Source organism: Kryptolebias marmoratus, linkage group LG14 (genome assembly GCF_001649575.2).
Source record: "Kryptolebias marmoratus isolate JLee-2015 linkage group LG14, ASM164957v2, whole genome shotgun sequence".
NCBI lineage: Eukaryota > Metazoa > Chordata > Actinopteri > Cyprinodontiformes > Rivulidae > Kryptolebias > Kryptolebias marmoratus.
In genome coordinates this window covers 17660662-17684066 of record NC_051443.1, presented here as the reverse complement: position 1 = coordinate 17684066, position 23405 = coordinate 17660662, and the positions used below count along the sequence as shown (strand labels likewise).

At 39.1% G+C, this 23405-nt stretch overlaps 1 protein-coding gene across 3 annotated transcripts; it reads right to left on the bottom strand.

Moving 5' to 3' along the window:
- Nucleotides 1-6726: 6726 nt before the first annotated feature.
- On the bottom strand, nucleotides 6727-23216 carry cabp1b (calcium binding protein 1b). 3 transcript variants are annotated; one of them, XM_017410752.3, is made up of 8 exons: nucleotides 15559-16231; nucleotides 12671-12838; nucleotides 11757-11787; nucleotides 11520-11663; nucleotides 10493-10602; nucleotides 10229-10303; nucleotides 10047-10119; nucleotides 6727-8117 (listed from the first exon to the last, which is right to left on the bottom strand). In XM_017410752.3, the coding sequence occupies exons 1-8, from the start codon at nucleotides 15598-15600 to the stop codon at nucleotides 8092-8094; spliced, it is 669 nt and encodes a 222-aa protein (XP_017266241.1). In that variant the 5' UTR covers nucleotides 15601-16231; the 3' UTR covers nucleotides 6727-8091. The 3 variants fall into 3 exon arrangements, with proteins under 3 accessions (XP_017266241.1, XP_017266240.1, XP_017266242.1); XM_017410751.3 differs by lacking the exons at nucleotides 12671-12838; nucleotides 15559-16231 and adding an exon at nucleotides 22388-23216; XM_017410753.3 differs by lacking the exon at nucleotides 15559-16231 and having other exon boundaries at nucleotides 12667-12836.
- Between the last annotated feature and the right edge of the window lie 189 nt (nucleotides 23217-23405).

The window sequence follows — 23405 nt, the reverse complement described above, 5'->3', positions numbered from 1 at the left end:
CTGGATGTACCACTGCGACTGATTTCCTTTGGGAGCCAGAACACTTTGAGATGGCCGCCACAGCCAACTGAACAAAAAACACAAAAGTGGTTGTAACTCATTTATTTTGACATATATTGTCTAAAGAATTTGGTGTGGTAATAGCTGAGAGTAATTCACAACACTTATTCAAAGTGCTACTAACTGTGTGAGATCTTTGCTTAAAACTGTTGGAGTTGGCCCTGTTTGTCTGTTAGCAAAATATCTCGTGAACCACTGGACAGATTTCAATGAGACTTTCAGAATGTGATCGTTTGATGCACATCTGAAACTCATTTAATTTTGGAGTCAATCCAATTCAAGATGGCCACCACAGCTAATCAACAGTACCAAACACAAAAATGTTGGCATCTCAGTGTGTTTTACAGATATTGAACTAAAATCCAATGCAGAAATAGCTGAGAGTCATTCACAACATATACTCTGATTGTTACATCTTGTGATGTTGTATGAGATCAGCATAAAGTTATTTTCAAGGTTTGACGAACTCTGTCATTTCTGAACGTAATCTAAAGCTGTGGCATAAAAGGCAGTGGGCTATGTGCATTTCTCCAAGGATATTTAGGCCTTTAATTAGATACTATCTGTAATAACAAAAAAAAAAAATCAAGTATTACAAATTTTTGTACTGTTTTTTAATAAGATGAGCTGTTAGAGCCTTCATAACTGTGCCGTGCTCCAGGTGTAAAACAGGAGATTTCTTCTCTAAAGAGTCACTTTGGGAGAGGTCAGCATTCCTGTTGAGCCAAACCTGATGGGGTCCTTATGTTGGGGGAGGCAGTGAGTTTGACCAGCAACTCCAGTCTGGACACCCTTCAGGCTTGTGTGTCTGCTCGTTTTCTGTCCGGTTACAGGAGTGGCTACATTTTCAAACCGGACTTCCTGCTACTTTTCTCACATATCCTTGGCTAACATATCGTGGGCCTGGTAGGATTAGGTAGTGGCTGAAAAATGGATTTGGTTTATTGCCATCCTAATCAGTCTGCAGGGTGTCGTGCTTACAGATCAGTCTGTTACGCTCCAAGTTCCCGAATTTCAGTTTCATGTTTGAACAGCAACTCCTGCTGTTTGAGAAAGGAAACATGTTTTCTAGTAAAATGAAAAAAAAAACTCCTTATCATCATCTGATAATGTTTCTCACCAGTACACCATGTCCAGCCCGGGTTAAAGCTACAGATAAATATAGATCCTTGAGCCAATTAGTACACAGACGGGAAAGTACTGGCAGCTCCTTGATGTCTGTGACGTAACAACTGTAGTACTTACTGTTGTGGGTATTTTTACTTCATGATTAAATAAAGAGAGAAATTTATTCTTGACAAAATTAGTATTAGAGCATATTAATTAAGTATTAGAAAAGCTTTTACACTGTCGGTCCGTTTTCCAATCTGGACCCTCTCTCTCTCTCTGAAAGAAGCATCAGTAATGCTCGTGTTTTCATCGCCTTTCTGGCAGTAATCAGATACAAAATTGCACAAAGATATTGTCTTGAAAAAGAGGCATGTTTTCATAGCCTTGGTAGACATTCTGACTGTAAGCAAGGGCACTGAAACATGATGGCATTGACTAATAAAAACATTGATTGTAACTCAAACTAAAAGATATTTTAGTTTCATTTGGAAGTTTCCAGGCCCCGATAAAAGTGCCGATGTATTCTTAAAATATTGAAAAATATCATACTACCACACTGAAGGCTGTTTTTAAAAAAAAATAAAAAACAGAACAAGATTAAATATCAATAAAAGTGAAGTGGAGAAATTTGGTTCATCTTTAGTTTTTGGCTTATAAATAAATAAAAGAAAATTGACCTTTTGGCATCTGGCACTGATCAGACTTTTTAAAGTAATTCTCCTAATTTCACAACATTTGCAACCTTAAATAAATGTATTTTTACACAGATAAAAACGCATAGATGCACACTTCTTTGGGGGGTTTTCAGCCTGATAAAACATTCATTTGAGTTAACTCGTTAAGTATTTAAAGAGTTTTTCACTGAAACATTCACATTGTTGTCATTGTTGCAGCATCCTTGTCCTTCAGTTGAATCTTTGTCTTTTGGTCTTTTTGTTGATTTCTGCCATCTTTGTCACCACTTTGGTCTTTGCTGTGAAGTTTCTGCTGCTCTCCTTTAAAAGCTTCTTTCACTTTGGCTCGTTTCAGTCCGCCATCCCTATCAGAGGACACCGATGAATAGGAGCAAAAGAATGAAAGGGTGTCACACCCAGCGTCGTTTGGTGTCAGCGATAACATTTTCCACACGCCCGGAGGGCAGCGATCAACACTGCTCCCATAACTCAGCTCCAGGGATTAATAATGCTGACTTTTCTGACAAAGATGAGATCTAAAAAAGCCTTTTTGAGAATTGGCTTCCATGCTTTATGCCTTTATTACCCCCACTCCTCCCTTTTAACACCCTGTAACAATAATGTAACTGATAAATACATTTCCTGACATTTAAATAAAACTTCCATTCTCCGTATCAGATCCACTAATCCTCCTCGGGCAGCGATGGCTGCTTTTACTCTGCAGGTAAACCGTACTGCATCTCTTCCTTCCTAACAGACAAAAAAAGAAAGAGAGCATATTCTGAATAAAAACTTAAAAATATACAACAGAGGTAAGCTCACGATTCCACCTAATGTCGATTATTTAAGAGTTTATCACCTTCTTGATCTTGATCTTTTCATTTTAAAGACAAATCACCAGGCTTTTAAGGCTATCAGCAGGTATTCTCAGACTAATCTATAAATATGACGTCTCAGACATCTTTTACTCTCATCGCTGTGACTCTGATTAGTCAGGGTTCTGCTCCTCTTGATTAAATCTTCAAAATGTTTCGAGTAATTTCTTTTTCTTCTTCTTTTTTATTTGGTTTGCCACAGAGCTTCCTGCAATGCGTTCCAGCTCTGTGTAGTTTATCATTCCAATATTTTATTTTGTCTGGACATATTTGAATTTTTCATGAGGTGCTCATATTGTTCCTGTATCGATACATGAACCCTAAATCTTTATTTGTGAGGTTGTAAGCTGGTGTCTCACCTGTTTCTTCATAGGTGGCAGGAACCAAACACTGCAGATGGTGACCCAGCTGCTCATCATCCTCCAACGGTAACTCACCCAACCTAACGTCCTGCTGTCCCAGAAAGCTTTAAATTATTTTTAATAAATAAAATAATACACCAGTGTTGTTTAAAGTTTCAGAATACTTGTTCAAATAATATATGTATCAAATATTGTTTTTATACTGTACCTTCACTGAGGGAAATGTCAGTGAAACTTTCTTGTAATTTTTTATTCTGCTTATAGAACTGAAACAAAAGACAATCATGAGTTTATCATATTATTAGAGTTGATTTATTGCACTTAATAAAACACCCCCCAAAAGGAAATTTGTCTGCTTGACTTTAGTAGATGCATGCTTTATGACATTTAGAGTCCGCAGGTTCTTTTTAACAACCTATGCTGAAAAAGAAGCACAAATATTACTTGATAAAGTCACCTAATGTCTTGCTGAAATCTATTTTTATAAAATGAATTTATTTGGTAAATAATCATTTTTAAATAATCTAAATACATGATAGGATCAGTTCCTAAACCTAAAACTGAGAACAGGATGTTTGGTTTTTTTTATCAGCAACATGACCTGAAAAAGCAGAAAATGAAGAAAATCTATTTTTTTAATTTAATGCTATTATAATACCAACAAAGCTGTCAAGTTGTTATTTAAAAAAAAAAAAAAAAAACATCTAAGCAGTTTCTGCAGCCAAATAGAGGAACTACTTTACCCAGCAAAGCATAACTGCTATACTGCAATGTTACCTTTTGGCCACTAGGTGTCTGTCTTTGACTTCTGCACTTTTAAACCAACTGTGAGGAGAGGAGTTCTATGCTGTATTCATTTATTTAATTTAGTCATGTTTTAACCCTCCATAGATTTGACCATGGCTCTTTGAATCACCAGCAGACCTCTATACAGCTAAACAATCTGAAAGAAATCACTTTGATTGATTTGTTTGATTGTTATTAAGAAACTAAACCCACTTTTTTCTCTCACAATATGCACACATTCAGAATGTCTTTCCAAAGAGTAGCAGCAGGGGTGGAAATTAAAAATGTTATTTAGATCAATAATTGTCCAACAACAACCAGTTGATTTAGCAACAAGTCTTTAACTCTATTTGGAGACATTTGTTCTTTTTTTGCAAAAGTTACAAGGGGGGAACAAAATATTTCAGCCGTCTGAAATAATCGGTTCCCCCTCTAAAACACAGGACAAAATAATTTACCAACAACTCCTTAACTGTGTTTATTCCTCTGTATTATGATATTATTAGCACATTTTATTTTTTAAAAGAATGATGTTTTTTTGTTTTTTTTTAATGAGAAATATTTGCCCCTCTAAACAATTCTGTTAATAGATAAGTCATTATTTACGGAGACGCAGGGGGAACCGTATCTGATGGGGGAACGTGGCTCGACATAACAGCAGCAACTCGAGCACATTACTGCCCCCTATATGTCAAGAGGACAAATAACACCTTTTCTGTTTAAATTGCCAACCCGCCACAGTGGCGTGTGTTGATCAAATTCACCCGCCACTTCAAATATTTACCCGCATTTGGCCGGTTGTGGGTGCTAATTTCCACCCCTGAGTAGCAGTAATCATTAGTTAAGATTTTCCCATCAGTTGGTGTTGTGTGATTGGCCACAAAGATACCAGCACTGTATGGGAACATATGATATTTGATCACATATTATAATTTTTTATCATTTCTGAACTGTTATGTCATGTTTCTCATCTAATAAAACATCAACGGGCCGTGAGTACGTTTGGGTCTTTAAATAATGGAACAGTTGCAGAGCATTTGCTGGTAACAGAAACTTGAATGTGTTGTGTTTTTCCCACTGAAGCAGAAAATTATGTAATTCTGAGTTCTGATTTTCTACTCCCTATTCCCTAAACGTAGCATCAGTTGTGCACGTTCTGCAAAATTACACAGCTCTTTAACATGTCTCAGGAGGCCGACACTGTTGCAGATCATTACTGAACTCATACCTGTTGTGACAGGTGATGATTGCTGTGAGAGATCTAACACAGATTCTGTAACCCATCAGCTGTACTTCATCACTCAGGTGTGACCTTAACCTGCGAACATAAAGGAATCGTGTCACAACAATCAGCTCAGTTAAACTGATGCACACACGAGGTGCACCTTGTCAGTTGTGAGGCGTTTGATCTACCTAATGTTGTCTCTTTCATGCACAATCAAAGCTTAAATGAGAGCTGGCAGAAACTCTGCGTTGGGTAGAAATCCCACTGAGGTGCTTGAAACAAGAAACAGACTGAATGCAAGAGTTACTCTCTGGAAAACAAAGCAAATACTTAATCAAAGATTGAAATGTGACTGAAACTCCCTCTCTCAGCGAACCTGTTTGCGTGCCGCTCTAACCCGAGAGGACGCCACAGCAGATGAAGAGACCCAGACCCCACAGGGCTGTCAGCTTCAGACTTATGTGACAGAAGCTGTGGTTGCTTCTGGTCTGCAAACTCCAACTCTGTAGCTCCAGGGCTGAAAAGCTCTTGGTCATCTCATCATTTACAATGTTCTCCATGCCTTACAGGCAGAAGAAGACGTCAGCCTCATCAAACTCTGGTTCTGATCTCAGACAGATGGCACAACTGTAAGAATCCCAGATTTCCTGCGTCAAAGGCAGCTTTTTTGCTATAATGCCTTTAGGAAGAAAAAATAAAGAGATAATTACTATTTCATGGTAAAACCATTGTGTGTGCATTATGTACTTAGGGCTGACTGAAAATAGTACTGAAATGGAATAATTTTACCATAAATATAATGTCTGCAGAGTTGCTAATTCTTCTCTTTTGCACTTAACTCCATTTGTGACGTTGCCACTACAATACGACAACAAAATAGGCTGCTGCAATGTCTCATATGTAGACAAGTATTTGTGAAAAGAAAACACTGTGCTGTAATGTCAACTGTGAGCCTCCAAAATAGAGTGATTGGTGACGAGTTAAAGAGAAAATGTGCAAAGTGTGCATTGCTTTGAAATGATCAAAGCAATGAAGTTAGGCAACAAGTTCCCCGGAGAACACCGCTCTGCTGCAGAGAAGGTTGGGAAAGCATGTGTTTTGCAGCTGAGAAAGGCTAGTTGTAGTCCAGTTTTTGCCTCAAATTCCCACTGTTTCAGTAGCTTAGTCAACAATTAGGTCACAAATCAGAGGGATCAACAGATCTGAAAGAAATAAGCATTTACAGACTGCAAATTAAAAAAGATGTAGAGAAAATGTCTGAAACATCTTTATTCAGAAGGAAAATCAAGTATTTGGTGAAGGTGAAAACTCCCCTCTGGCTTTAATAAGTTGTCAAAAGCCAAAAAGATTGCAAATAAGTGGTTTAATCTTCAACTTTTTAAAAACTTTACAAAAATATAATCAAAAATACACTATTTAGGGTATAAGCTTCTACTAAATTGATCGTGGCAGAACTCAAACTCAATGTTCCTTATAAATCCAAAAAAAAGGTGTTTTCCTACATGTCCGTAAACTGGAAGTCAAGCTTCATTTATCTTTTTCGTAAACATTCATTTCAGATTTGAAGTTGAAAGTGCTGCTGCTGCTGCTGCTTTGGAACGGAACCACACAAACACACAACACAGACGCTGGCATGAAGTTGAAAGAATTTTATTTTCTAATATTCAGCTACAAATCGCTGTAGTTTTCCGGCATGCATAGTTTCACATCGTTAAGACACATAAAATCACAAAGTAAGATTTCCCTTTTTGAAAAATGATCTGAACTTAGGAGCATGCAGACTCACTGGTGTCCGTCCGTGAACAGTCTAACAATAACAAAGCTGTCCCAGTGACACTTCTTAACTAATCAACTCCTTGTGGTATTTTATAAACGTTCTTTGGCTTTTAATAAAGAAGTTCAAATTACTTCCTTAAATTTATTGATAATAATGACAAAGGAAACTGAGATTAAAGGTTTAAATGTATCAGGATTGTTAAATGGATGACATTGGTTGTTCAATTCACTTTGAGGTATTAAAGCTGAATTGTTGTTTAAAAAAAAGGTTTCACTTTATAGTGGATTGTATCAGTAAACTTGCAAAAACCCAAAGTTAAATCTACAACCAAAGTCTTATTTAAATCAAAACATTGTCAGAACCCCTCTTTTCACCAATTATTATAACACTCTCCAGATCAACAAAGTCATGCAGAGTAAAAATCAAAATTAGTAAAACATATAAGTAAATAAAAGGCATATCACAGTAGTAAAGTTTAGCAAAAAAAAAACCTCTTTCCATATGTTTGAAGTTGAAGAAGTCTGGTAGTCTTATGCAAATTGGAAATTACACGTCTGTCACAGAAAGGGAGGCGAAACAGTATTAAAGTCCGAAGAAACAAATCTGCGCTACAGTACACATAATTTCCTGCTTTAACCAGGATTTGGTAATGGTCTCCAGTGACATTTTACATCAACAGCATTAGATGGAGAGAAATGACAGCCACAAAATACACCCACACGTAAATGATCTGACCACGTGACAGAGAATATTTCAGTATTGCCATTTTTTGTGCTTATTATAACCTCTGCGGTGAAGCAGAATTTGTAGTTTTTAAAATAAATCATCCTAAATGCTACAGTCAATTACAATAAAAGTAGTTGAGCAAAATAGCTCAAATGTAACATCACCTGGTAATCACGGAGCTAGCAAACACATAGAAATGTTATTATAATTAATCAAAAATATGGTTTTAATTCAAATGTACTTAGCAAAAGTCACGAGTGCAGCCGTTGGTTTAGTTTATGCTCAAAGGAGCAGCAGCAGCAGCTTGTTGGTAATAGTGTTGCTCCAGGCTGTTATTGTCAGCCGTTGTGCTTCAGCGAGGCAGTTTCAGGCCAAGGTTGATATGTTTTCTCAGTCTTGTATATTCATAGTTCAAGAAGAGCCATCGGTTTTCTCTGCTAGGTTTTTTCCTTTTCATCCAAAACCCAGAAGGGACGTCTGACCTCTCAGCAGGAACTCATCGAGACATCATCCGCACAAATTCTGCAAATTAAAGTAGGAGATAGATTGCCACATAATTTGGTCACCATCTTGAAGAGTTGTAATAAATTCAAAAGCGTAAATTACATCGAAAGAATGCACATTGCAGCTGCCTTTCATGCCAGAGATCAAAACTAAAATCATCTTATGTTGAGAAGTTTTAGCCAATTGTTCCAATCTGAGTACGTGTTGTGAAGACTCTCAGCTCAACTCATGCCACATCAGATTTCAGCTCAATGTCTGTAAAACTGACTGAGCTCGACTCATTTTTGTGTTGGTAAATGTAGATTAGCCGTGGTGACCATCTAGATTTGGGTTTTCTCCAAAACATAATCAGTTTTAGGTGTGCATCCAATGACTGATTTCTGCGAGTTTCATTCAAATCTCGCCCAGTGGTCTATGAAATATTTTGCTAACAGACAAACAGACCCTCAAGCAGAGGCAAAATACTTATCCTCCACCTTCCTCTTTTGGCAGCAGGCAATATATACATGTACCACAAATAAGGCCAAATGGTTTTAAACTTGAATATATAATGTCTAATGGGAAAGGCACCCCAACAGTATCCTAATTATAGCACTTACTGACAAGGAATATACTGCACTAAAGACTGATGCTTAAAATATCAATATGAAAATATTAACATCCTGTCTCAACAAAAAGTAATTGATATTATTAAAATAGCAGCTAAAACAATGTTTTAAAATCCCAGATTTCCTCTACTGCTCAGACAAAACACAACTCGCTCCAGGTGTTGCTGTGTTTTTAAAAATCAGTTGAAAACTGGAGTTGAAGTAGAAAAAAAAAGGGGGGGGGGGAACTTTTGTATTCATGTCTTGATGAATAGTTTTAAACATTTCTCACAAACTGCTGCATAAATTATAATTGATCTTAAATTGGTAGAAAACATACTGTAAATCAATTAACATTTTACATAAAATATTCTTTGACAAAATGCAGAATTGTTGATATTTGTGCAATAACACATGAACACATGGAAACACTGACTTGAAGTTCATTTTTGTTGATGTTCACTATCGTTGCATTTTATCTTTTATCTTTTAGTGGGCGCATGAACTTTTGTACTTTTTAAAAGATGTTCACACATGATGTCATTGTTTTAACTTGTGGAAAACGTGTAGAAAACCAAAACAGTCATGGGAAAAAAAATGGCTTTTACTTTGCACCTTTTTGCCTTTAAATAAAAATGTCAGTGGGACAATTAATGTTATGAGTTTAGAAAAAAAAAACTCTCTCCTGCAGAAACAAGAAACTAAAACTATTAGTTTAGGGAAACAGTGCTTTATCCTGTGTGGCCTCACACTGCTGCTCAAATATGACTCCTAATGGATTTTGATAAAGGATGCTGATGGATATACTAATGGAAATTAAGCTTCTTTATTTAGCATGTAGAGAATGGTTGATTGCTTGTTATTATGTTTCCCTCTTAGCAGCAGTATTGCCAAGTCATTTTATTTATGTACGAACATCCCGAAGCAAATATGATTACACAACCGCAGTGATGCAGTCAGTAAGTCACCTTCATACAGGATAAATAGAGTCAGACTCTTAACTGACAGATGAAGACGTTTTACTGGTTATCAGACATCTTTTGTTTATCAGTGACCCTTTTCTGCCACTGATTTGTTGTCTGGTGCTCCCTATGAAATGCTGCCTAAACGTCTTTACTGGGAAACTGAACTTGGAGCACAACAAAACAAGAAATTATGTTTCTACGAGTGTATTGAGATAATCCCTCGACAGAAAGATAATCTGACAAACATTGTACGTGATATGAGACAAACACATATTGAGATTTAAATTAATGTGAATGTGTGTTTGAAGGATAAACACACAAGCACTAAAATTGAACAGAAATGGGACTAACGGATCAACTGTGTGCTATGTTGCTTTGTGGACACACTGCGTTACCTTCAAAGTCTACGTGCCCGTCTCCGTTGAGGTCGATGTCTCGAAGAATTTCCTCCAGATCTCTGTGTCCGACCTAAAAAAAACATCAAGATGAGAGGAAAAGTGTGAACTTCTGTGGCTCGGACTACATTTGGAAGAGACGAGCAGAAATCAGGCAGACACTGATTGATGGAACCCTGTACCTGCTGTCCTAAAAGCTTCTTCATCGCTTCTCTGAGTTCAGCTGTGCTGATCTGGCCATCACCGTTAGTATCAAACTAAAAATTAGACAAAGAGAACCTTAAATCACGCAGATATTCAGCTGTTGTTAAAATGCTACTCCAGTGTTCACACAATAAATTCCCAGCAACACCAGTTAATTAGTAGTAATAGAATAATGAGTAATATTGTGACAACTCCCACTTAAATTTTAAATTAAACAAACTTGGCTGCTGTATATTCCTCACCTCCTTGAAAGCATCTCTGAGTTCCTTCACCCCTATCATGTCTGCTGTTTCCGCCAGAAGTTTAGGCCCCATAAGTTCAACAAAATCTTCAAAGTCAACATGTCCTCCCACTGTTAGACAGACAAAAACAAATCCATTTTAACCTCAGTACATCCTTATAACACCCACAACGTTTTCTTCTTCTTCATTTATCAGTTGTGTCATTAATAGCAAAGCTGAGGTTTAAAGCTCAAGTGAAGTGTCTGTTAAAGAGGTAGCTCAGATCTTTCAAAGTGGGATTTTATGGAATGGTTATAAACAAATAATATCTTAACTTGTAGATAGCTCTTTGGATGGCCTCAGCTTGGAAAAATGTAGTTTAATTTTTATTAACAAACTAACGGCTAGTTTGGCCGAGACCAAGGAGGATTAAAACAAATTTGTTCTCAACTATTTCCTAACCCTTTATGCAAAAACTGTTCATTTATTTTTTTATATTACCAACATAGTTATTGGTAATATAAATTGGGTATTTGCTAAAAGCAAATGGCAGCAACAGTATAAGCTAACTGTAGCACATGCAACTAGAATATATATTTTTTGCAAAATAATTGTAAAGCAAAATTGACAACAGTGGGGGAGCCTGAATGGTTGTTTGTCTTGTTTGTCTCTATGGACTTCCAACCTGTCCAGGGTGTACCCTGCTTGTCCATCACTGGAGACAGGCACCAGCTCCTCCTCAACCTGGCATGAAAAAGCAGGTAAAGAAGATGGATGGATGGATGGATGGATGGATGGATGGATGGATGGATGGATGGATGGATGGATGGATGGATGGATGGAACCCCTTATTTCTTTAAACTGAGGTCATTCAAAGATCTGTCTACAACAGGTATGATAATAATTGCTCAGAAACGTTTCACAAAATCCAAACGATCCTTTTATTGTGTTTTTTTCTGCCATTGTGTGCACTAAATGGCATCTGGTCAAAGAAAATTAAAGTGTAAAGGGTATATAGACCAAAACAAACATGGATGGATTTAGTTACAGTTCATGTTGATCTGTTGGCTCAGTTCGATCAGCTCCATCTCTGTTGGCATGTAGCCCATCGTCCTCATGCAGTTCCCCAGGTCTTTACAGCCAATAAATCCATCTTTATCTTTGTCAAACTCCTTGAACGCCTCACGCAGCTCTGTAAAAAATGTAATGAAATAGGATTTACTTGAGAAGATGGTAAAAATCAAACATTTGCACTTCTTATTTTGCTAAATGTAGCCGCACATACCATCCATTTCTTCTGGTCTCAGCTCTCGGTCCTGTAGGGGAGCACAATGCAAGGTTAGGATCCGTGTCAAAACTCATGCCAGTGCCCCATCATTCCTCACACAGCATGACGCTGTGAGTAATAAAAAAGGCAATTTCAGACATGAGCCAACAGTTGTCTGGTTTAGTTCCAACTTGACAGGAAGAACTCATCCGAGACGTTGCAAAGTGATGAAAACATGCTGAGTCCTGGCAGTGTATCGAAATCTGACATATGGAGCAATGTGAACAAGTAAAACAGCAAAACCATCATAAATTGTCAAATTAGTTCTTAAAGAAAAATAATATTTCCTTGTTTTTTGTTTTTTTGTTGTTGATGTTTTTTCTGCACATATTTCTTTAATGTGTGAGATGCGAATATCAGACTTTTTTAGTTTGAGTTTAATAAATTTCTAATCAAGTGAAAAAATAAAAAGCTCCTTATAGGTCCCACTCAACTTAGTAAAAAAGATTCAAAGCATGTTTCTTTCCAGGATCACCATCTAAAAGCTTGTCCTCTACAGAATGTCTCAATCACTTTTTCTATTATTCTAAACACTTAGACAAGTATTGTCCTGCTCTGTAAATGAGGAGAAAGAATGTCAATTTCTGCCATCATCATAACCCTCCATTGTGTTACAAATGTCCACCATGTTTTTGAGCATCCTGTCCAGCCTCAGGTGTAAATACACTCCACACAGACACAAACAGATACACTCTTCTGCTTTGCATTTAGGCAACCAAGAATACTCCTTCAGTCCATCAGGAGTTCAAGTTTTCAGCATCACCGTTGTCAATATCTGACTTTAAAACATACAAAGTGAATAGGTTTGGTCACTATTTATAAACTAGGCTGATCTTTCTTGCATGCACATCATATGTTCTGGACTTACGTACAGCCAGTCGGCTCTCAGCAAAGCCCTTGCGTAGAAAGATGCACGCAGGCCCCAGTACGTTGTGCATGTTGGCTCCATTCTGGGCCAGGGCTACTAGTGGCTCAAGATAGGCCCCCCCAGATCCCCCCTCCTCACAGGACTGCACTGCTTTGTAGTTCTTCTTCTTGTCCTGGAGCAGCATCCATGGGGGGGTGAGGGGGGCCAGATATGGGAGCAGAGGCAAAGACAAGAGGGGGGAGAGACTGTGACTCTTGTTTGTTGAGGCAATGGTGTCAACAAGGAGCCCACGAGTAGGAAGGGTGCGGGTTCGGGGGGGGGGGCAGTGGATCACTGAGGACAGACACATGTCTGTCAGTCTTACAAAGGTGTGAGTTCAGGTTAGTCATGACGGATGAAGGAGTCCATTCAGACAACACAGTGAGTGACACAGCAGCTGATGCCATCCTGCCTAACACCACCACCACCTTCATGTCAGAAATGAATTCAAGCATTCAAGCCCCACTTTTCACGTTTCTTCAGCTTGTGTATCCTCGGCTGTCACCATTGCTAATTGTTAACATTGCTAACACAATGACTAAATTTGGACAACTCAAACTTCCCGCTGCATACATAAACCACAAACCACAAATTCATGTGTTCAGATTTGATCTGTGTCTTTTGTGCTGATTCAAACTTTTGTCTAAACTGAGGAATTACTACAGTAATACTGAAGGAAAGTGACTTTGGTGCTCTGCTGGTGTAAATGTTGGATTGAGTGCCACCGTAGTGCTGTTTCAGGTTCTCAGATGTTTGCACTGAATAAAGTCAGAACAATATTCTCCTAGTAGATCAAAATAATAGCCAGAATGACTAAAGTAATGGCAAAAACCTACAGTCAACCTGATGATTTGATGCAAATTTGTTAGAACTGGCTGCTATTCTATTTTAAAGGCAGAAGGCTCAAGATCAAAGATGGCTGCCATGACAAAGCAACCTGAGCTAACACAAAAATGGCTATGACTCAGTTAATTCAACAGATATTGAGCTAAAATCCGATGTGGTACAAGCTGAGAGTCATTCCCAACAGGTCTTTGGAGCACTACATATTTTTGCCTAAAACTTTAGCATTAACTGTTGGCATCAACCTTGTGTTTTTTATAGATATTGTGTTAATATTGGTGTGGTAGTAGCTGAGAAATAACCTTAACACATTCTCTGAGAACTGTCACAATATTGCATGAGATTGTGCATAAAGTCCTTTGCCAGGTTTGACCAAAATTGCTATAATGACATCCCTTCTCAGCATCAAATGATTTCAGTTTAAATTTCTGGCATGAAAGGCAGTGGGTAATATGCATTCCTTCAATGAATGCTAGTCCTATAATGTTCTAGAAGATTTGAGTAGATGGGGTTTGTTTTGTTCTGGCCACATACAATAGGGTTGTCCAGGCGGTGAAGCAAAGGTTCAGCCAGCCATGAAATTATAATTACCAATTAGGCCAATTAACTAGGGGGCAAATGTTGTCCTCACAGCAGCCGAATCCATTACTGAAAGAACAACAGGTTAATTAAAAACATTCAGGGCCAGCCAGGGCAGGAGCTTTCTCTAAATAAAGTCAATTACTGTTGAACCATTGACTATCAGCAAATGAGCCCTTTGTCTGACAAACAAACTGATTTTAAGGATGTACTGTAACGTCTCTTTTTGTTTTACAAACATTGATTTCTTCTTCAATAACTAGAGAGGGAGATCATCCAGCTACCGTAAAATAAACGGAAGTAGACTCAGCATCTCACTAAATCACCAAGAATCCATTTAACTGCTGCTCTAAATCTCTCTGACGTGAGCTTGTGCCATCTTCAAAAGCTTTATACGCTACCTTAGCACAGTTGCAAACACAGAAAATTAAAAGATTTCTATGCATACTTGTGCTTTATGCAATTGCGCTTTGTACAATGTGTTCTACAAATGACCTTCACACTCCATCTGCTTGTCCTGAAGCCAGTTTGTGCATTCCTACAGATCTCACCACAGGAACGGATGCCCGCTGGGTAAATCTGAGCAAGTGATGCATGGAGCAGGGCTCTCTGCAGCTACATCGTGCCAGAAAAGTACTATGAAGCCTCGTGCCAGTTATATAACATAAAATGTACACAGCAGGACAGAGAAATCTAAGAGAAGAGCAAGAAGTTCTGCAGCCCTCCAACCCATTTGGAACAGATGGCATCAACAGTTGCTTGTCATATTGTGCTTCCTCAAGGATGTGCAGCTGCTCAGACTGTGTATGAGAGTCTGCTTGACTTTAGACGGACACAGCAAGAGCAGCAACATGGTAAAGATGGGTTTGTAAAGTTGTTTTTAGAGTCACTAAGTGACGCAATGCTGGAGCTATACGTAAAAATGACAGCTAAGTTGTTTTTAGCGTGTTATTTGTCTGATCAGAACCAGCAGATTAAGGTAGAAAATAACATCTTAATCAAATAACAGGCCAGGATCAATCAAAGTGACTCTAAGGTTTTGGTGACTTGATCCAAATTCTAAAGTTCTTTTAAAGAAACGTTATCAAAACCATACATGATTTACATGTAAGGTGAGTTTATTTTTGTTTCTTTGTTTTTTGAAAATGATAAAAAAAAGCCTATGCTAATATAAAGCCAATATGTTTGCACACTAGTGCATTATCTTTAGCTTAAAAATGCTTTTAAACAATACTCTAATGACATGAAATAGTTCAACACAGCCCGGCGGTAAAATGTCAAGCAGAACACTGGAACCAGTCAGGACAGATCCTTTCAAAAATTACAGCCACTGGTCAAGTTGGGGACAAACCATTACATAAACATGCACTGAGGGTCAAAGGGAAGTCAGGGAGACGACAACAGGGTGAAAAACCTCCAAACGCAGCTTACCTTCTTGGTGAAATTTTTTAACGACTTTACTGAGTTCCCCATGGCAACAAAATAACAAACGCCAAAAAAAGTCCTCTTGTTTTATGTTTTCTCTCTGACCGTGCTACTGTACCTGTATGTAAGTGCACGTACATGCATGTATGTTTGCATGACATGCATTGGAACAGGGGTGATTAACAGGGGAACAAGGGTTCTGTGGGTCATTGACTGATATAAAAGGACATCTGGGAACAGGGACAATAGGAGGCAGAGGAGAGGATCAGACGGGAAGGACGAAGGATTGTGCAGGACAGGGAGGACTTAGGGGCAAGGATGCTGGACAGTAGGAGGACAGGGACATTGAGACAAAGGAAGAAATAGGTACAGAATAATGAAGAGAAACATAAAAACTAGGAAGGGAGAGGAAACATGCAGCTATCCGTGCGAGATGCAAGTGCCTGAAGTAGAAAAGCAGGATTGCTTATTCATCCCATCCTCTCTCCTACAGAGCCTTCCCTTCAACCCTCCCTCCCCTCTACCCTCTCTGTCTCTCTTTGTGTGTCTGTCAGGACGTCTCTTGCTCTTTTTCCCACACCCTCTGTGCCCCCCAACTCCTGCTGTCCACAGTTTTAAACCATCTATGCTAATGTGACAGAAGAAGCTCATTCGGACAGCATATTACCTTCCCCTGAGCAAGATGCTGGAGACACTAATCCAAACATGTTCCACACACACACACACACACACACACACATGAAAATACACTTGATTAAACACACTCGGATATGGGGCTGTGGAGCTAAAAATATTACACGCCTTCTCTCTTTCTTCCCATTCCAGCCCCCCCTCCACCTTCCACCAAACAGAGGCAACACAAAGTCATGATAAGCTCGAAGGGCTCGGATTCAGATCAAAGCCAAAAAATGTTCGAGAAATGACACACGGGTGCCGAATTATTGCGCCGGAGGATGCAAACCAGCACGTGAAAATGAAAACACACGCAGACAAGCAAAGAAATGCTTGCCCACAGCTTGCCTATTACACACACAGACACAGACACACACATTTGTCATGGAGGACAATAGCTAAAAATGGAGGATTTCTAAAAAGGAAGAAATATGAATGCTTTCTGTGGTACCTTTTAGCGCCTACCTCTTAATACTTGATACCACTCAAATGCTAATATCTTGTTCTAATACATATACTTTATGACTATATATATATATTACAGATTTGGATTTGATGAAAAAATATGATTCTACAAAATCTGTCTAGTTGATGCAAATAAAGTCCACTAAATATATATGTTGGAGTTCTAATTTGGCTGATTTTCTTGTCATTTTAAACTCCTAAAAGCTTAATCAGTGCAGAAACACACACCGCAAAAGGGCCAGTACTGTTACTGGTTCATTCATTCATTTTTCATACTTGATTTATTCCATGCAGGGTCCTGAAGGGGGCGGGGCTTCATCACGGAGCCAACAAAAACACACATTACAAACAGCTAAACATCTATGTCTCTTTACACTCACTCCTAGGGTCAGTTTAGACTCTAATTTACAAAGGAAGCATGTTTTTGGACTGTGGAAGAAAGAAAACCCAGTCAGACACGAGGAGATTCACAAACTCCACACAGAAAGGTCAACAGGGTTTCTAATAGAGGTCAACAGATATGGTATTTTCCATGGTTGATGGTGATACGGAGCTGATCATTTTCATAATTGCCATCATTTCAAGTCAGATTTGTATACTCTTTCACATTAAGGAATAAAGACATAATTCTGAAATACAGTAGCTCTATTTTCTAATAGGTCAAATCCACTGGCTTGAACACACATCATTTTTCATTCTGCTGTAGTTTGTCCATTCTTTATTAAATAAAGATACAAAATAAACATCTATTTCAACCCTTTTTTATGCATATTTTGCCCAAAGGTGACTTATAAGTATCCTAAGTTTCATGTTACATAACACAGCACACAAACACAGCATGAACACAATTACAGGTGTAATTTTATATCCTGCAACAAAAGAACTATTGGATTGAAGGAAAATTCGGGGCAAGATGTCACACCTTCAGAGGACATGGTGCAAAATGGGAAATGAAGGGTTGTAGTAACATGGAGCATGACTTGCTCTGTGAGTCATTAAATTTGTGATCTTGAGATTTGATTTATAGGTCTGGACTCCAGAAAATTCAACCCAATTGCTGTAAAATGATGCTGCTAATGCTGCACCCTTGCTGTTTATTGCAGGACTTTGTGTGCAGTGTATTATTTTCTGCTGATGGCTGGTTTTAGATTTTTGAAAAGCATTTTTTTTAGCTTTTTTTTCCCAATGAAGCTGAATTACCTAAATTCCACAATTCTACCTGTTATTTTTTAACCTTAAAAAAATAATAATAATAAATTGTGAGATTTGAGAAATGTTCCCTGCACTGATAGACCCTCATACAGCAAAATGTTTATGTTTCACAATTTGATAAAATTCAGGGTTAGAAACAGTGGTGCAATTTCAACAATGTGAACTTCAAAACAGCCTTTTAGTGAACTATTCTACATTCTGAAGGTCAAATATCTTCCACCACCCTCTAAAATAACAAACTACCACATATCCACTAAAAGCCCCCTCCCATCCTTTCTGTTTGAGTCTCTACCAGCAGCTTCCACTCCGGAGGTAACACCAGCATCAGTCACTGCGGCTCTAATGGACATCCTCATCCTCTCCTCTCCTGTTCGACCTTGCCTCCTCTCTGCTTTTCTAATAAACACATTCACGCCGAAGTTGTTTCAGATCGAGCTCCCATTCAGCACCGGCGCGGCTCCTCTTTGTCGCTCTGTGGATGATTCATTCAGCCTCTCACCGGAGGCTCATTGTGAACTTCAGAACACATAAGACGTCAGATTCAGGAGCCGTCAGCTCTTATAATGTCACACCGCAGTGTGCACGGGCATCATTTCCATCTCTTTCCCTCGTGTTTCCTTTTATTTTCTCCCTCATCCATTTTACTCACTCACTCAGAGACACATGATTATTATTTTGCATGACTGCTTGGGCACTAAATCCGACAACATCCTCCTATAAAGTCAGTGTAAGGTTATTATTAAGATATCGTTTTAAATACACGCATTTCAGTAAAATAACAAAGATATGTTTCAGATCTGTTTGCTTTTCCAAATAAGATGACTGAATTAATACCACGGTGGCTCTTGAGTCAAATAAACAAATACTGTGACCATGACATTCTCTTTGTGCGTGCCTTTTCATCATCAGAGGCAGAAGGAGGGAAAAAAATACACATTTGCGTCATCTTCTTGTGCTTAAGCTAAGTCGTCACACTTTTATCTGACAGCTGGTTAATCCATTAAAATCTAATTATTCACAATTATCAAACATCGAACAGGACGCTGTAGAGACAATGGGATGTCTCATTTCTCCTTTCTCCAGTCCTTTTCCTGCTTTTTTTGTTTCTTTACTCTACGACATCTCTCTGATTTTCCTATTTTAGCTCCAGGTCTCCTCAAACATTTAGCCCCATCAAACATGTGAGCTCTAATCCTCATTTCAAAAAGAGAGGATTTAACCAAAGAGTGAAATTTCTATACCTCCATCTTTGACAGCACAGATATAAAAATACCCAAACGTGTCTAAAAATAGCCCTCCAGATAAACTGAAAGCATATGCGGGGGTGAAGATGACGGTCCCAATCTCTCTTTGCTCAAATCTGTTCCTCTCTCTCTTTTTTGCAGTAATAAGTACCTTTTCTTTCTTTTTATTCGTTCTTAGACATCAGCAAGGTCAGTGTGACCCAGAAAAAATGGGAAAGGAAGAAGTGGGGTTTTAAAAGAGGAAAAAAGGAGCAGTGCCAACTGAGGGGTGTTTTCTGCAACAATCAGTGAGTCTGATTACGAAACGACATACGGTCCCTATTGTACTCCTGCTCATTCATAATATTTTCATGCTCTTTTTTTCATTTTATCCTGTTATATTTCCCATTTCACACAGTGGTCTCTCTCTGTGAGACACTGCAGGTTCAGTCTTATTGGTACAGTACTTGCACCCTCTGCTGGATAACATTCACATCTATTCTTTTTGAAGAACACCGTTCTCGATTATTATCTTTTCCACGTGTTCTCCAGATGTGAGGTTGAAGATCACAAACCAATTATGGTTATTCAGAGGATCCGAACAGTTTAACTACCAGGATATTTACTGCTGGATGCTGAAAGCCAGGAAGGCACTGATGTCTGTGTTTGTGTGTCTGTCTGTTAGCAACCACAGGTTTTGTTTTAATGAAACTTGCAGAAAGTAATCAATGTGTTGACATCAACTGATTAACTTTTGGCGCCAACCTAATTCAAGATGGCCACCACAGCCATGTGACCATAGAAAACACTAAACGCTAAGAGTATCAGTTTAGTCATTCACAACACTGAGCGTGACATCTCACAGCATCATATAAGGTTATTTTCATGGTTTGACCAAATCGGCTACAACTTTCTAAAGAGATCCTGATTATGCTGGTGTAGATTCTCAGTCATCCAGGACATGGTAAATCCCAAAAAAGGTTAAAAACAAAAACAACTTGACTTCTATTCTTCGCTTCTCATCCGAGGAGATTTCTCAATAAATAAGATTTAAATTATTTTACCATAACCTATTGAACCAACGTGCTGCAGAATACGCCCTGACTGTCCTTCATCATTCACCTTAACCCCCTTACTCTGAACCCTGTTTTTCATCGTGCTGATTCATATAAATCTATAAATGCGGATTATAAAGTGGTATCTTGGAGCAACATGTGTACTAAGTTCTTTCATTCACCAGCTAATCTATTAACTTCTGTCAGTTAGCATGTTTTCTGAAGTGTTTAGACCTTTTTGCCAAGATAAGAAGAAAAAAAAAAGGCACTGCTGTGCTCCAGTCTCTCATAATCAGGTCTTGATGGGCTATTTTTAGCTTCTTCTACTCGGGGCAAGTGAGTCCTGATGGGATTCTATAGAGATCCTGATGTTACGTAAGAAAAAAAGAGTGAGAGTTTGCAGAGTTTGGCATCTCAGCCAGTGTTTTGTTCGTCAAGAAGACGTTTGTGTTTTCAGATTATTTCACATTTTCGCTGTTGTTTGCTTTGTTCCCACACATGCATCACTCCCTGTTGCTCCGTCCTTCACACAAACACTGATGTCCACTCATTAATTCGTCCTGACTGTGAGCGGTTGTGTCTGACGTGACTTCACTTCACAATGGCATCACTGCAGAAAAAACCCAACAACCTGCTCTTTTAAAATGTGATGATTCAAATACAAAATCAAGATTTGTCATACTTCAAGGATGCTGGTTTTCTCTGTCTTCATTCAAGTTATGTAGCCTCTTAACTGTCCAAATCAAATCATTTTAATCATGCCTTATTTACCATATTATCCAACTTTCATAATTATTTATGGATAAGATTTTAAAAAGCCACTTTTCCTATGTGCATCAGCAGTTTTGGAGACTTTATATAGTGCATTGCTGTGTGGGTTTTGCCTCACAGGAACCACGGAAGACTGATTGAAGCGTTGGCCTGGATTGAGACGAGTTATTTCTGGAACACATTAGCGCACAAGGAGGTAATTGTCTCCTCTTGAGCTTTTTATCACACACACACAAAGGGGGATTTCAGTGAAACTAGACAAAAAAAAAGGATTGAGGAGGAGAGGCAAGAAAAAACCACTGTGTAGGAGCAGCATCAGGGGATATCTTTTGCCTTTTAGGAAGAAGACACTTCTTTAAAGATGCCTTTGCTCTTCACGTTATGATATGTTTCATTAGGATGAATGACACGCTCTCGGTGGGTAAGTCGATCCGCCCTGCTTGTTGCTCAGGTGACAGTATGAAAGCCACAGTATTCATATTGGGATGTAACGGACACCAGACTGAACAGGAGCCAGATTTGAACTGAAAACACACATCCATTTTTAATTTGCTTCGCTGGGGTGAGCGCAGGTCCGATTATTGGTTCTGACTTCACCTGAGTCTCACCTGAGAGCCTCCATCTGCTATGGACCAATCAGCACTTTCACTGAGCATCTGTGACAACTAGACTCTATTACAAATAATAATAATAATAATAATAATAATAATAATAATAATAATAATAATAATAATAATAATAATAATAATAATAATAAAAGTTTGCTATCTGTACTTTTGATTTTATGTATTAAGTTAGGTATTAGTATGTTTCTGGTTTTGCATATCAGCTGTGTTCAGCTAAAGTTCTATTGCAAACATTTTATCAGTGGAAACTTTGTATGTGACGGCATGATATTATAATATGAAAAGATTTGACTAGAACTGGATTTCAGTTGAATTGATGATTTTTTTTTATTGTGCCTCAAGATGACTTTTATTGTGAATTGTCACTGTGAAAATAGACTGAACTGAATTGATATATGAGACAAATAGCAAGAGTTGCATATAAAGTTGTTTAAATGTCATACAATTGATTGCACTAGACTGTGAGAATATAATCAGCTTGTTTGGAAACCTTTTTTTTCCTTTGGATCAAGTTAAATACTCAAATTTAGCGCCTGTGTTTGGTTTATCTTCTTGAATACGTTTGTGTGATGATAAAACTTTAAAATTTTGCACTTTACTTTGTTATTTACAGTTTAATAATCACAAAATAAGCAGCTTATTAGTGCTTAAGCCCTTTATTAGGGCTTAATTAAAGATATTTGTAATAAATACATGTCTGATTATGTGCCCTGATTATTTGTGTTAACTAAGTTAACACCAGTCTGTGGAGAGATTAGAAACAACTTTTCAAAGTGCTTCAGAGTTTAAACTCCTCTTCAGCTCTTCTTACCTGGCCAAAGACTGATTTGACTATGGGATGCAGACTGGAGTCATACTCGGGTGTTGCGCTCAGCCTTTTGGATCTGCGGCCGGATGCGGGTCTGACAGGTGGGTCCGAGCTGAGGCTGGACGAGGACCCGGTGACAGCTCTCTGACTCTGCTCGAAGAAGAAATCCGCCTCGTCCGGGGGTCTGGGGTAAGATGGAGTTGGTGAGGTCCTCCTGTCCTGCCCCTGGAGGTGCGCCGGGGAGGGATGCTCCTGGTGATGATGATGATGATGATGATGGTGTTTGGATTTGGAGGACTTGCTGCGCTCTGCGTGATGCCGGCTCGCCCTGCGCCTCGGTTCCTCCACCACCTCTTCCTCCTCCTCCTCCTCCTGGTCCAGGTGGCTCGGCTGCCGGTGAGAGCGGCTCCTCTGCACCCGGTGCTGATCAGCTGCGTGTCGGGACTCGGCGTATCGTGGCTGGCACAGGGGTCTCCGCGCGCTGGTCTCACAGTCCCCTGGCCAGGCTGCATGCTCGGCGGGGTGGTGGTGGTGAGCGCGGGGGCCCCGATGCGGACCGTGATCCATGTGCGCGGACCTGCGGCTGAGCCCCGAGGATCGCAGCAGGGAGGTGGTGGAGTCGCTTTTGGGTAGAGAGGAGCTCATCGTTCTGCCCCTGTCTCCTGACAGAGATGCTGCTGGAGGAGGAGGCGGGGAGAGATGGAAAGAAATCCAGATGTTTCCCCCGTTAATCCATCCCCGGACGGACAGGGACAGATGAGGATGGAGCAGCAGCTGAGGATGAAGTGCTGCCTGATGTGGCAGCAGGCGGTCAGCCTCTCAGGGGGGGTTGGAGCTGGAAGGGGGGGTTCGCCAACTTTGGACTGCAGCTCTGTGCTGAGCTGCTGGATGTCGCACACAGTCCACGCACAAAAGTTCATTAAGACACACGTCACCAGCCTGCAGATAATTCCTCCCATAAGTAGATGCTGATACAACCTCTGTCTCATTTCTGCCTGATTAGGACGTAGGAGGGAATGGA

Excerpts from the sequence above, each read along its gene's own strand:
- cabp1b (XM_017410751.3), bottom strand. The coding sequence starts at position 23,029 with ATGAGCTCCTCTCTACCCAAAAGCGACTCCACCACCTCCCTGCTGCGA. Across the intron at positions 10,120-10,228 it reads AGAAGCTTTTAGGACAGCAG|GTCGGACACAGAGATCTGGA; the intron begins GTACAGGGTTCC and ends TGTTTTTTTTAG. Across the intron at positions 8,118-10,046 it reads CGGGCACGTAGACTTTGAAG|AATTTGTGCGGATGATGTCT; the intron begins GTAACGCAGTGT and ends TTTAATTTGCAG.